This window comes from Gouania willdenowi, chromosome 1 (assembly GCF_900634775.1).
Source record: "Gouania willdenowi chromosome 1, fGouWil2.1, whole genome shotgun sequence".
NCBI lineage: Eukaryota > Metazoa > Chordata > Actinopteri > Blenniiformes > Gobiesocidae > Gouania > Gouania willdenowi.
In genome coordinates, this window is record NC_041044.1 from 45,526,919 (window position 1) to 45,543,334 (window position 16,416).

General features: G+C 39.8%; 1 protein-coding gene across 2 annotated transcripts in view; it reads right to left on the reverse strand.

The window, feature by feature from the left end:
• sos1 (son of sevenless homolog 1 (Drosophila)) overlaps positions 1 to 15,305 on the reverse strand; it is a 38,046-nt gene extending 22,741 nt beyond the window's left edge. For both annotated transcript variants that reach the window (XM_028456626.1, XM_028455861.1), the window contains exons 1-6: positions 14,878 to 15,305; positions 14,516 to 14,641; positions 14,321 to 14,452; positions 9,410 to 9,574; positions 8,939 to 9,148; positions 3,579 to 3,722 (exon numbers count right to left, since the gene is read on the reverse strand). In XM_028456626.1, coding sequence (XP_028312427.1) covers positions 3,579 to 3,722; positions 8,939 to 9,148; positions 9,410 to 9,574; positions 14,321 to 14,452; positions 14,516 to 14,641; positions 14,878 to 14,964 — 864 coding nt within the window. In that variant the 5' untranslated portion in view covers positions 14,965 to 15,305. The remainder of the gene's footprint in view (positions 1 to 3,578; positions 3,723 to 8,938; positions 9,149 to 9,409; positions 9,575 to 14,320; positions 14,453 to 14,515; positions 14,642 to 14,877) is intronic.
• Positions 15,306 to 16,416: the final 1,111 nt, after the last annotated feature.

Below are 16,416 nucleotides of genomic sequence, written 5' to 3' on the forward strand. Positions count from 1 at the left end.
ATAATAAAAATCCAGTAACTATAATACAATAATATTGACAATAAACAATATTTCATAATAATAATAATAATAATAATAATAATAATAAGGCAATATATCCATCCATTCATCCATTTTCTTCCGCTTTTATCCGGGGCCGGGTCACGGAGGCAGCAGTCTCAGCAGAGATGCCCAGACCTCCCGATCCATGCACACCTCCTCCAGCTGTTCTGGGGGGACCCCGAGGTGACACCAGGCCAGCTCAGAGACATAGTCCCTCCAGCGTGTCCTGGGCCACCAGGAGGCATCCAAAACAAATGCCCGAGCCACCTCAGCTGGCTCCTTTCAACGTGAAGGAGCAGCGACTCTACTCCGAGCTCCTCCCGAATAAGGTAATATAATAATATAGCAATAATAATAAAATGAGAATACCAGTAATTATAATATCAAATATTAATAATATAAAATTATAATACGATAATATAATAATTATAAGACTAGCACTAACAATAATACAATACAATAGTACAATTTTACAATAACAATAATTGTCAAATGCAATGTACAGCCTTAAGCAATGTTGTCAATAAAAACCTGAGCACATCTGAACGTTTTCTGGATTATTTTCGTTCTATTTCTGTCTGTCTGTGTATCTGTGTCTGTCTGTCTGTCTGTGTGTCTGTGTATCTGTCTGTCTGTGTATCTGTCTGTCTGTGTATCTGTGTGTCTGTCTGTCTGTGTAACTGTGTCTGTGTAACTGTGTGTCTGTCTGTGTATCTGTCTGTCTGTTTGTCTGTCTGTGTATCTGTGTGTCTGTCTGTCTGTGTGTCTGTCTGTCTGTGTATCTGTCTGTTTGTGTAACTGTGTCTGTGTAACTGTGTGTCTGTCTGTGTATCTGTCTGTCTGTTTGTCTGTCTGTGTATCTGTGTGTCTGTCTGTCTGTGTATCTGTGTGTCTGTCTGTCTGTCTGTGTATCTGTGTCTGTCTGTCTGTCTGTGTAACTGTGTGTCTGTCTGTGTGTCTGTGTATCTGTCTGTCTGTGTATCTGTGTGTCTGTCTGTGTGTGTGTGTATCTGTCTGTCTGTGTAACTGTGTGTCTGTCTGTGTATCTGTCTGTCTGTGTAACTGTGTGTGTATCTGTCTGTCTGTGTAACTGTGTGTGTGTCTGTTTGTCTGTCTGTGTGTCTGTCTGTGTATCTGTCTGTCTGTCTGTGTGTCTGTCTGTGTATCTGTGTGTCTGTCTGTCTGTGTATCTGTGTGTCTGTCTGTCTGTCTGTCTGTCTGTGTATCTGTCTGTCTGTCTGTCTATCTGTGTGTCTGTCTGTCTGTGTATCTGTCTGTCTGTTTGTCTGTCTGTGTATCTGTGTGTCTGTCTGTTTGTCTGTCTGTGTAACTGTGTGTCTGTCTGTCTGTGTGTCTGTCTGTGTATCTGTGTGTCTGTGTATCTGTGTGTCTGTCTGTTTGTCTGTCTGTCTGTGTATCTGTGTGTCTGTCTGTGTGTCTATCCAGTGCTTTCTAAGCCTGGGGGGCCACCAGGCTTTTCTTTCCCCTCCGTGAGGCAAAGCGTCACTTGTTTATTTATTTGAAATAGGGTTTTTTATGGTTCGATCATTGTTTTCAAGCTGTGAATGTCAAGCTTATTTTCTTCAATGCTTGTCCAACTTGAAAGGACAGAAGTAAGACACGAGGTCACCTCAGCTTTTAAAATGTATTCAGTTTTGTAGCAGGTTGAAAACCTTAAAAGGTGGAAAAACAGAGAAAGGAAGAATGAGCTCTATTCAAATGTTTTTAAACAATTAACCACCTGAGCTTCTCCTATTTTAAATAATTTATTCATTAAATAAGTGAAGCTTCTGCAATTTAATATTTAATGTTTTTAAATCAACCTACAATGTTTAACTTTTTCTTGTCATGTGCTTTGGTGTACGTATTTTAACCGTTTTAATTAAAAATTAACAATGTATTTTACCCATAAACTTATTTATTCATTTTAGTATTTACAGTAATTTAAGGGCTATAAAACACACTCTTTTATTGGCCACATTACAATAATTTATCAATTTAAGAAAAATCCACATGAATGCCACGTTGAAACATAGGCCACACCCTGTTGGCTGATGAGGGTGCCCTTCAGACAACTTGGCCAATCAAAACGGGCAGGTAGGCGGGCTGCTATACTCATGTTAGGTTGCAGTGAAATGTCTGTGTTTCAACTGATAAGTTTCCTTTATTACATGAAGTCTCCTCCTCACTGCTCCACGTCTACATATCAGTACATTTACAGTTTTTTATGGTCATTTTTACTGTAACCACTGATAAACCACTTCATCTGCTCTTACCGTGAACTACCACAGAGTAATCACAGAGAGTCAGACTGAGTCAGAATACAGACGTCATCACTTCTGAACAAATCCAACGTGGTGATTTGGTAACTTCATGCTGTTATGTTATTACAAACTGTCTGACTTTTACTGTAGATGGAGATCAGAACATCCATATATCCATATATCCAGGATGTTCTGATCTCTGCTCAGTCTGTCTGTCCTCCTTATGGAAGCGTCTCCATCAGCCTCAGAGTCCAGGGGGCTCATTTATAAAAGTGTGCCTAGTTGGAATGTAACGATTAATCGTAAGGCAGTTAAAAATCGATTCATCACGGTTCATATCGATACTCTGAAAATTGAATCGCAGTACTTTTTTCTATTTATCCATTTATCCTTCTCTTGTCCAGAAGCGTAGGCGGCGGGCGGAATTGCCTACTACTCTTAAACATGTTCATAAATGATTCCTTAGCCCTTTAGCACCGAAAGAATATCTGTAATATTACGTGAATATCTGCAAAAGTCACGTTTTTCTATTAGCTCTGTCTGCTAGCGTAGCATCACTTCTTCACTGCTAGAATAAATGCATGCCAACCAACCACTGGGTTATCAGCGCCCTCTGCTGGTCCAAACAAATATCTGATGTAAATACAGTGAAATGACTGTTTCAAAAAAAAAAAAAAAAAAAAAAAACTCACTGTCCAATTGTTTAAAAAGAAAATGAACTATTATGTAGTTTTGCATTATTTACTATAGAACCAGAATTCAAATTAATAGGCTTCTTCTTCATTTGTATTATTCCTTTATTTATTTCATTCAAGATTTATTTTTAGTTAAATTGCATTGTTTTGAATAGTTTATCAAGGGATTCTTTTGACAAAGAAAAATAAAAGGAAAATAATACAGTATTTTCTAGTTTTTTTTCCCCAAAAAAAATAAAGGAATATTTTTCAGTCATCATTTGTCTACAGTCCCATTTTGTAAAATAAATCGTGAGAGAATCGTATCGTGAACCCAGTATCGTGAATCGTATCGGGAGTTGAGTGAATCGATATATCCCTAGTTTCCTCACTTGAGGTAAAAACTATTATTTTCTGAAAAAAATGATTAATATTTCTAAAAAAAAATTAACATGGAAAACACGGAATTTGGGAAAAAAAACAAACGCATATGCATTTAGTTGTATGAACTATTTTTAAGAATAGTAAATCAAATCGCAATATGTCAGAAAAATCGCAATTAGGTTTTTTCTCAAAATCGTGCAGCCCTACTTCAAACCTCAGCTAGGTCCTCAAAGCAGCTCCCAACCAATGGGTGAGGACTTCCATCATCTGTCATCTCCACGGTGTCCTCCATCAGACCAATCAGCTTCACCGTCACCTCGTGTACATCCACAATACGACTGAAGATACTGTCCAGGTCCTAAGGGACACACAGACAGACAGCTTCTTAAAGGGACAGACAGACACACAGACAGACAGGTTATTAAAGAGACAGACAGGTACAGCCAGGTATGTAAAGACAGAGCTCTACACTAACTTTTCCAGTGGTGGCACCTTTTTTTGAGATGGTGGGGGTGTACATCATAGACATACATGCTGATGAATAGCTGACTAAACTGGCGTACTGTAGTTTTGTATGAAGTAAAGATTGACAATGACTTGAGATATATTTGCAAAATGTTTTCATGCTTTAGTGTCAATATTAAGTTTTTCTGCAACAAACGGTGGCTGATTTAAGTATTATGTCAATGTACAGTCATGGTTAAGGTCTATAGATATTGTTTTGAGAATCACACCACAGAATATTTTGTTATGCGTTTTTCAAGGTAAATGTACACACTTTGATATTATTATCCTGCTGGGTAAAATGTCTACTTTTAAAGCTAAAACTATATCAAATGTATGTATAAAACACTTTTAGAATAGTTTATCATTAGTATATGTTAGAAACAATTATAGCAACAAAATAACTGAGCATGAAAAAAAATGAATTGTTTACTTACTTAAGTTACAGATATAGTTATTAGGTGGACTTTCTTAAAGGTGTGCCATTTGTTAAGTTATAAATGTTTTGGTATTTTTTGTTGTATTTATTTTATTGATTTTTGATTAGTGTTATTGATTTTATTTTATTTTTCTGTTATGTTATCAGAATCAGAATTCTTTTATTAATCCCAGGGGAAAATTGCTTTTGTTACAGCCACTTTATGAAAACTAAAATCACAAATAAAAGAATAAAACGTACATTTTTGTTTACTTTGTGCTCCATTATTTATTTCTATTTTGCTTTCCTGTCACAACACTATGAATGTGTGGATGATTGTGGTATGACTGTCTGGGGGAGGGGTTGGGGTGGGATGTTTGGCTGGAAGCCTGTTTTGTTATTTTATTCTATAAATAAATAAGAATAAAAAAATAAAAAAACACAAAAAAGCAGTGGCTGAAATAACAGGTCATTTATTTTATATAATTTTAGACATAACAATTTTTTTTAAATAACAGTAGATCATAACAACAGGTTACATTTATTCTGTTTTTTATTTTACAGAAATGCTGTACATGAATTAAGTTAACAGTAACATAACCAACTTATCAGGGTCCAGCTCTGATAGTGGGGTCTCCTAACCATCTTCCCCTGGAGAACCACAGCTGAACATCTGGCCTGGCATCATAGTCCATCATTTGTGGCCCCTTGATGTTGGTTCTGATGAGGTCCTCCACAGTATACGGCCCTCATATCTGACTTCATCCCATTTTGTGTTGAGAAGCCTCTCATGTAGACTGCAGCTGATATTGGGTGGAATCATGTATGCGCTGTGCATGTACGCTCTATCACTCCGCCCCCCGCCCACTATCCCAGGTCTGATAAGTGCGCCCCACATGCGCTCCGCTCAGAGCGCTCTGTAAAGCCTGATTTAAGGTTCTGCGTAAAATCCTCCGCCGTAGACGTACGTAGGCCTAGACCCCCGCCCTTGTGACCTTACATGCACCTCCCAAAAATCCTGACTACCCGTCAAAGCACTGTGATTGGTCAGCTCCAAACCTCAGCCCTGGTCACTGCCTTTTCCAGTCACACCGCCATGTTTCACCTTTTAGCGTAGCGATACAAAAGGTGTGTGTTTCCTGTTATTATCACTGTGTGTGTGTGTGTGTTACATGAACAGTAAACAATGACTAACATGCTGTAGAGGCTGATAGACATGACGTTATGTTTAAAGTGATCTATACAACGCTGTCCCACTCCAACTCTCCACTTCCCGTGACCGTAGACCAGGTTACCTCGCTGCTCTCTCTCCGCTCTACGGGGGGTCGTGGTCTCCTCACCCCCGATGAGACTGTTGACCAGAGCAGTCGACAGTCCACTAGATACACTTTTATAGTTTGTTTACGAGTTTCTTATGTCTATATTGAAAATAAAGTGCCCGTTTTGAAACCGTTGTTGTAATGTTTGTGTCCAACTAAACACACATAGTTAGGTACAGTAGGTCAGTAATAATCCAGAAATAAATTACATTTTAAGATGCTTAAAAAACATAAAACATGTTTTTCTGACTGGAAGAAATTTAAAACGAACTTTTGTTTTTTTCCAGAGAGTCACTACAGCTGCTGATGTCAACTTCTGGATGTCCCAATGGGGTAATGACATCATCTGGTCCTCACATGGCACAGAAAAGTCAGCTGGAGTTACTACATTGAAAGATACATTTGGAGGTATTGTTCTACACTCAAACAGCGACTCTGTAGGTCACTACACTTATCTTGTGATAGACTTTAATCACTCAATATTTATCATTATTAATTTATATGGCTACAATACAAAACCTGAAAACGTTAAACAATTAGATTCTATAGAAACTAAATTATGCTTTTGGCTCTATAAATATATAACTTCAACTCTTTTAATTGGGGGGACTTTAATGTTACTTTAAATATGGTAATAGATAGATGGCCCCCAAGAAAAAGCTCAACATTAAATACAAGATTGAGGGAATTAATGGGTGAAGAATACAGTGCGCAGCATCGACTAGCGGCTAACAGGTAAAGCTAATGCAAACCGCGGTGTGAAATGGCCGACTTGGAAGTGAGTCTGAGTGAAGTGAGAGGATTTCAACAAGAGAACAAAGAGCAGCTTGAGAAAATAAAAGAAAAAATCAAAAAGGTGAATGTCTGACTGGACGAGACAAGAAAGCAGAGGAACGGATCCTAAACATGGAGGAGGTTATCACGGCAATGCTAAAGCTGCACACCCACATGAATATACGGGGTAACGGAGGGAGCCGAGAAGGAATCCACGATGCTTGCCTCATTTGTGATTTATTTACTCTGCAAAAGTCTATGACTGACCGATGACATGCCCGACCTGCAGACTGAACAAGCACAGAGGTCGACTAGTCCGCAGCCGCTGGACTACATTATAGTGAAGTTTCTACGCTGTGACAACCATCACACCTCCAGGGACGCTCATGAAGCATACTTCCAATGGGCACTGTACTAGTTGATTTAATGACAATGAAGTTGACAACAATAGATCTCGGGGGTCGCTCCGGGTGGTGGTTTCTTACCGAAGCTACGGTTACGCTCGTTGGATGTGTAGTTCAAAGCCCTTCGGTTGCACGAGCTCCCTACGCAGGAGCCCCTCCTCTAATGTTGGCACAGTTTCTTTGTCCTGTTTGACCACGTTATAAATCCTTAAGTTCCACCGTCTTCCGTGTCCCTCCACTTTCAAGTGGATGAGAGATTGTCTTGGTAACTCTACTTTTTAACAGCAGTGGGGTACTGATGTCTTACTCTGAATTTTTAACCACTCGTCAATTTCCAGTTACACCCAAACAATACACTGTACTTTTCCATCCAATCCCTGCTTCACCCTGTATAAAAGTATAAAAGTGTACAGTTGCCTTCACAAGTATCTGTTTTTCTCCCCTATGCACTTAATTCGGAAATAGGGAAAATATGTTTTGCTCATTATAAAAATTGTAATAAATATACTTGTGCTTTATTACAGAAAGATCTTGAATCTATTCCTCATATTGTATCCTACTGGACTCACTTTGTACAGAATATTTTATGGGAAAATGTTTAGACACTTCCCAACAAATTTCTGATAACAAAGTGAAAGAAGTTTCATACAAAATCTTCCATAAACATTATCCTGTTTATCATTTTATGACAAAATTCAAAAGGGATATTGATATGAGCTGTTCTTTTTGCAGAGATCATCCAGAGACAATACAACACCTGTTTTAGAAATGTTCTTAATCAAAGTATTTCTGGAAGGATTTCTGCAGCTTCGTAATTTGAAATCTATACAAAGACTTTATCTTAAAATGGGAAATTATTATACTTTGTTTCTTCAGAAGGAAAAGTTATGAAGACATATTTAATTATTCATTTATTATTAATTTTTTTGCAAAAATGGTATCTTCATAAATGCAAATACTCCAAACAGAAACCTAATTTTACACTTTTTTATAGTGATACTCTCTTATATGAAGATTATGGAAGACTCTAATAACAAAAAGGCTCAATATTTGTTCAAAATACATCATATTTGAAATTGTATAATCATGCGATTTATATTGTAATCTAACCCCTGGCATATTTGTATACATCTGTATACTTGTTGTTGTTAATAAAAGAAAAGAATAGAAAAAAAAGGTCCTGATGCCAAACCTTAAACCAGGCTTAAGGAAGTGGGTGTGGTCATAGTGCTGCTGTTTCTCAAGCCAAACAGAAAAAAACATCATATCCCATGAGCCAAGCAGTATCAAAACAAACATGGCGGCCAACACGGAGAAGACATTCGGAGCTGCGCTCTGCTCTGTTTTAAAAGACCTGGATGTTTTGTTGAAACCACAACAGGAAGAGGCTTTAAAAGTCTGCACCGTACTGCAACACTGTATTCATCTGCTGGCTCTGTTTAGGGAAAAAGAAATACGCTTGTTGCGCTATTCTCGTCAGGTCCACTCATCGTTTGATTGGTTAATCTGCGCGCGGACTCGGGCGGAGCAGGCCTTTCCACCGACACCTCAAACTCATAACATTCATTTATTTCTGTTTTACACGGACTTTAAACATCCATGATCAACTTTTGTGCTTCATTAAAATGTGCTTGTGTTAGATATATTATGAATATTAATGTGCATTGATAAAACTAAATATATAACCATAATCAACTACAATCAAACCACATATAAATGATGTAAATCATACAGATATGTTCCAGTACCAGACAGCATTCTACAGAGGACTACTAACAGACCACACCCCCATACTACTGCTATATTATACGTTGGTACATTTTACACTGGGAAGAGGTAAACTGATAATGATGCTCAATTCTTTGTCATCATTACCATGGATACCAGATTTTAACTTGTAAATGCATCACGCAAATAAAAAATAGGTGAGAAAATACATCATGCTAATAAAAGTACCAAAAATCACCATATAGCATCATTTTTGCAAAATTTTCTGGGGGGGCCTGCCCCCAACCCCAGTAGTTGTTTTTGCGCGCCATCGGCCCGCAGTAGCAGCATTGCCGCGGTGATTTCTCGCCGTCGATTGGACAGGTTCTTAAAGAGACAGACCGACAGACAAACAGACAAGTTGTAAAAGGGACAAACAGAGACGTACGTGCTGGGAGAACAGCAGGGGGCAGCAGACGAACGGCTCCCTGAACACTTTGATGATGAGGTTCAACTGTCTGAGGTACTGACGACCGTCAGCCATGATGCTCCTCACAACCTCGTAATAACTCTGGTCCTCATTGGCCAACGGCTCCTCGTCCGTCAGAGGAAAACCACTGATGTCATCCTCATCCTGGTGGAACATGTCTTTCAACACCTGAAGTCAGACGGGCAGGTTAGTTAACTAACTAACTATCTACCTATCGACCTACCTGACTAGGTAACGAGCTAACTAACTAGCTACCGAACATACTAATGAACTAACTAGCTAACTAATGAAATATCTAGCTAACTAACTAACAAACTGACTATCTAATTGACTACCTACCTACCTAGCTGGCTAGCTAACTAACTATTTACCTAACAATCTTACTAAAAGAGAGAGTGTATGTGTGTGTGTGTGTGTGTGTGTGTGTACCTTGTCTGCACACATGGCCACAGTGATATCCTGCTGAGAGATCTCATAGTGTCGGATGTTTCTCACATAGTTTCCCGCCAGTTTCAGAATATCAGCTGAGATGTACTCCAACACGGCCACGATGTAGACCGACACCATATGGTCAACCTTATAGCCCAGAACTTCCTGAGAGGACCATAACATCACATAACATCACGGTAACGTCACATAACATCACGGTAATGTCACGTAACATCACGGTAACGTCACGTAACATCACGGTAACAACATGTAACATCACGGTAACGTCACATAACATCACGGTAACGTCACGTAACATCACGGTAACGTCACGTAACATCACGGTAACAACATGTAACATCACGGTAACGTCACGATCACGCAACATCGCGGTAACATCACGTAACATCACGGTAACAACATGTAACATCACGGTAACGTCACACAACATCGCGGTAACGTCACGTAACATCGCTGTAACGTTGCGTAACATCACAACACATAACATCACAGTAACGTCATATGACATCACGGTAATGTCACATAACGTCAAATAACATCACGGTAACATCATAGTAACGTCACATAACATGACGGTAACGTTACATATCACGATAACATCATGTAACGTCATAACGTCACGGTAACATCACAGTAATGTCACATAACGTCACAGTAACGTCACAACAACATCACAGTAATGCCACATAATGTCACGGTAACATCACAGTAACGTCACATAACATCACGGTAACCTCAAAGTAATGTCACATAACATCACGGTAAAATCACAGTAATGTCACATAACGTCACAGAACATCACGGTAACATCACAGTAATGTCACATAATGTCAAATAACATCACGGTAACATCACATAAAGTCACAGTAACATCACATAAAGTCACACTGAAATCACGGTAACGTCACGTAACATCACGACAACATCATAGTAACGTCACATAACATCACGGTAATGTCACATAACATCACGTAACGTCACATAACATCACGATAACGTCACGTAACATCACTGTTACGTCACGTAACATCAACGGTAACATTACATAACATCACAGTAACGGCACGTAACATCACAGTAACGGCACATAACATCACGGTAATATCACAGTAACATCACAGTAACGACACATAACATCACAGTAACGTCACATAACATCACAGTAACGTCACAACAACATCACAGTAATGCCACATAATGTCACGGTAACATCACAGTAACATCACATAACATCACGGTAACCTCAAAGTAATGTCACATAACGTCACATAACATCACGGTAAAATCACAGTAATGTCACATAATGTCAAATAACATCACGGTAACATCACAGTAACGTCACATAACATCACAGTAACGTCACGGCAACAACACAGTAACGCCACATAATGTCACGGTAACATCACGGTAACATTACAGTAATGTCACATAACATCACGGTAACATCACAGTAACGTCATATGACATCACGGTAATGTCACATAACGTCAAATAACATCACGGTAACATCATAGTAACGTCAAGTAACGTCACATAACATGACGGTAACGTTACATATCACGATAACATCATGTAACGTCATAACATCAGGGTAACATCACAGTAATGTCACGTAACGTCATAACATCAGGGTAACATCACAGTAATGTCACATAATGTCAAATAACATCACGGTAACATCACATAAAGTCACAGTAACATCACGTAACATAACTGTAACATCACATAAAGTCACACTGACATCACGGTAACATCACTGTAACATCATAGTAACGTCACATAACATCACGGTAATGTCACATAACATCACGTAACGTCACGTAACATCACTGTTACGTCACGTAACATCAACGGTAACATTACATAACATCACAGTAAGGGCACGTAACATCACAGTAACGGCACATAACATCACGGTAATATCACAGTAACATCACAGTAACGACACATAACATCACAGTAACGTCACATAACATGACAGTAATGTCACGACAACATCACAGTAATGCCACATAATGTCACGGTAACATCACAGTAACGTCACATAACATCACGGTAACCTCAAAGTAATGTCACATAACGTCACATAACATCACGGTAAAATCACAGTAATGTCACATAATGTCAAATAACATCACGGTAACATCACAGTAACGTCACATAACATCACGGTAATATCACAGTAACGTCACATAACATCACAGTAACGTCACATAACATCACAGTAACGTCACATAACATCACAGTAACGTCACAAAACATCACAGTAACGTCACATAACATCACATAACATCACAGTAACGTCACGGCAACAACACAGTAACGCCACATAATGTCACGGTAACATCACGGTAACATTACAGTAATGTCACATAACATCACGGTAACATCACAGTAATGTCACATAACATCAAGGTAACATCACAGTAATGTCACATAACGTAACATAACATCACGGTAACATCACAGTAACGTCACATAACGTCATGGTAACATCACATAAAGTCACAGGAACGTCACATAACATCACATAAAGTCAGAGTAACGTCACGTAACATCACATAAAGTCACACTGACATCACGGTAGCGTCACGTAACATCACGGTAATGTCACATAACATCACAGTAACGTCACATAACATCACGATAATGTCACAAAGTCACGTAACATCAATGGTAACATTACATAACATCACATAACGTCACGGTAACATTACAGTAACGTCACATAACATCACGGTAACATCACAAAACATCACGATAATATCACAGTAACGTCACATAACATCACAGTAACGTCACATAACATCACGGTAACATCACATAACGTCACGGTAACATCACAATAACGTCACATAACATCACAATAACGTCACGGTAACGTCACATAACATCACGGTAATGTCACATAACATCACGATAACGTCACATAACATCACAGTAACGTAACATCACAATAACGTCACATAACATCACGGTAATGTCACAGTAACATCACAGTAACGACACATAACATCACAGTAACGTCACATAACATCACAGTAATGTCACATAACATCACGGTAACATCACATAACATCACAGTAACATCACAGTAACGTCACATAACATCACAGTAACGCCACATGTCACGGTAACATCACAGTAACATCACATAACATCACAGTAACGCCACATAACATCACGATAACGTCACATAACATCACGGTAACATCACGATAACGTCACGGTAACGTCACAATAACGTCACATAACATCACAGTAACGCCACATAACGTCACGGTAACATCACGGTAACGTCACGGTAACATCACGGTAACATCACAGTAACGTCACGGTAACGTCACGGTAACGTCACATAACATCACAGTAATGTCACATAACATCATGATAACGTCACATAACATCACGGTAACATCACAGTAACGTCACATAACATCACAGTAACGTCACATAACATCACAGTGACGCCACATAACGTCACGGTAACATCACAGTAACGTCACATAACATCACGGTAACATCACGGTAACGTCACAGTAACATCACAGTAACGTCACATAACATCACGGTAACATCACAATAACGTCACATAGCATCACGGTAACATCACAATAACATCACTGTAACGTCACGGTAACATCACATAACATCACGGTAACATCACAGTAATGTCACAGTAACATCACATAACATCACGGTAACATCACAGTAACGTCACATAACATCACGGTAACATCACAATAACATCACTGTAACGTCACGGTAACATCACATAACATCACGGTAACATCACAGTAATGTCACAGTAACATCACATAACATCACGGTAACATCACAGTAACGTCACATAACATCACGGTAACATCACAATAACGTCACATAGCATCACGGTAACGTCACGGTAACGTCACGGTAACGTCACGGTAACGTCACATAACATCACAGTAATGTCACATAACATCATGATAACGTCACATAACATCACGGTAACATCACAGTAACGTCACATAACATCACGGTAACATCACAGTAACGTCACATAACATCACAGTAATGTCACAGAACATCATGATAACGTCGCATAACATCACGGTAACATCACAGTAACGTCACATAACATCACGGTAACATCACAATAACGTCACAGAACATCACGGTAACATCACAATAACATCACGGTAACATCACAATAACGTCACATAACATCACGGTAACATCACAATGACATCACGGTAACGTCACGGTAACATCACAATAACGTCACGGTAACGTCACATAACATCACAGTAATGTCACATAACATCACGGTAACATCACATAACATCACGGTAACATCACGGTAACGTCACATAACATCACGGTAACATCACGGTAACGTCACATAACATCACGGTAACATCACAGTAACGTTACATAACATCACGATAACGTCACATAACATCACGGTAACGTCACATAACATCACGGTAACATCACATAACATCACGGTAACATCACGGTAACGTCACATAACATCACGGTAACATCACGGTAACGTCACATAACATCACGGTAACATCACAGTAACGTTACATAACATCACGATAACGTCACATAACATCACGGTAACGTCACATAACATCACGGTAACATCACATAACATCACGGTAACATCACGGTAACGTCACATAACATCACGGTAACATCACAGTAACGTTACATAACATCACGGTAACGTCACATAACATCACATAAAGTCACGGTAATGTCACAGTAACAATCTCAGATTCATGTTCCTATGAATCAGGAAAAAGTTGATCATGGGTTGATGAATGTGATAGATGCGTTGGATGTGATGGATGCGTTGGGTGTGTTGGATGCACTGGATGTGATGGATGCGTTGGATACCTTGAGCAGAGGGTGGATCTTATCCACAGGCAGAGCTAATGGGTTCCTCCTCTTCCTCTTATCAATGGCAGCCTGAGCATCAGCGATAGCCCACTTATCAATAGGATGAGGAAAACTCTTCTGGACACGTTCCTGAAACACACACACACTCAGCTACTGTGTGTGTGTTTGTGTGAGAGTGTGTGTGTGTGTTACCTCCACATCCAGCACAGTGCGAGGCTGACTCTGACACAACATGCTGAGCAGCAGCAGAATCAGCTCCTCTATGTACTGCAGCGCCTCCTGCTGGGAGACCAGGTTAGGATGGACCTGCTTTAGCACCTGTAACACACACACACACACACACACACACACACACACATCAGGACCTGCCACTTAGAGAAAAATCAGCCACACAGTGTGTGTACAGTAAACACACACTGTGTTGTTCTGTTTGACCCACAAACTCTGTATGTGTGTGTGTGTATGTGTATGTGTATGTGTGTGTGTGTGTGTGTGTGTATGTGTGTGTGTGTGTGTGTGTGTGTGTGTGTGTGTGTGTGTGTGTGTATGTGTACCTTCTCTAATGAGGGGACCAACAGGCCCCTCCATTTCGGAGCGTTGTCCGCGGTGAAGAAGTCGTACTGTAGCGGCACCGCCTGCATGTCTGTCGGTCTGTGTGTCTCGGTCAGTCCGCTTCACAGGGACGTGATCCGGGGGGGCGGAGCCTGAGAGCCGGGCCGGTCCTCCGGAGCGACCATCGTCGGCCTCCCTCCGCGGTGAGCCTCACCGTCACCGGGAGCAGAGCATGGTGCTCCAGCAGCTCAGCGGCTCTCCTCCATCAGCGGCCCCGGGAGGACCGGAGCTCTGTGTCCGCCTTCTGAGCGCCTCACAGCGGCCTCTCACTGCGGGAGTCCCGCTAACGTGACCGGGAAAAACCGACCGAGCCCGGACACACGGACACTCAGCGCCGGTTGTTGTGGTTTTGGTGACGGTGTAGGGCCTGCGCATGCGCAACCGGCAGCAAATGACGTAGTTTACGCGGTGTTTCTGACGTCACGTTCTTTCTTTCCTTTTTTTTTCAAGCAACAAACAGAAAGTAATGCAAGTGTTTTCAGTAATCAGATTCCTTTAGAACAAAGTTTATTACGTGTAATGGAAGCCCATTCCTATGAGACAGTTAGGAACATTATTCAGAAAAAGCTAGCTCTCACACACATATGAAAGTGCTTATGCACATAAACAGTCTCCTCCAAAAGGATTGAACAACAAGGTCAATTCCTTTGTTTTTGTTGTTGACTGAAGATATTTAGGTTTCAGATCAAAACATGAATATGAGACAAAAGTTCAGAATTCCAGCTTTTATTACATGGTATTTACATCTAGATGTGTTAAACAACTCAGGACAGAACACATTTTATTGATGATGTCACTCATGATGGTAGCAGCAGAATGAATTCTGAAGTCTACAAAACCATTTTGTCTGGACATTTACAGAAAAATACATCCAAACTAATCAGGAGAAGTTTAATCATGAAACAAGTCAAAGACCTTAAACACACTGTCAACACTACAAAGGACTTCATCAAAGGGAAAAGTAGAAGGTCTTAGACTGACCGATCACTGGACCTTCACCCAATAGAACATTTTAGCTCCTGAAGAGGAGAAACCTCCAGAAACAAAGAAGTTAAAGAGGCTGTGGTAAAGGTCTGGAAAAGCATTTCACATGAAGAACGCAACAGTCTGGTGACGTCAATGGGTCACAGGCTTGATGCATTTATTGCAAGTATGGGTTATGCCACCAAATATGAAATGTTATTCTTTTTAAGTTAATTTAGTAATGTCTGTTAGAATACTTTTGCTCACTTGAAAAAGTGGGTGTGGTCAAACCAAAGGTGTTCTGTCCTGAATTGTTTAACACGTCTAGATGTAAATACCATGAAATAAGAACTAGAATTCTGAACTTTTGTCTTATGTTCATGTTTTGATCTGAAAACCAATGTCTTCAGTATAAAACACAAGCAAAGGAAATGACCTTGTTCTAATACTTTTGGAGGAGACTGTATGTAAGGCAAGACAAATGTATTTGTATAGAACATTTCATACACAATGTGCTT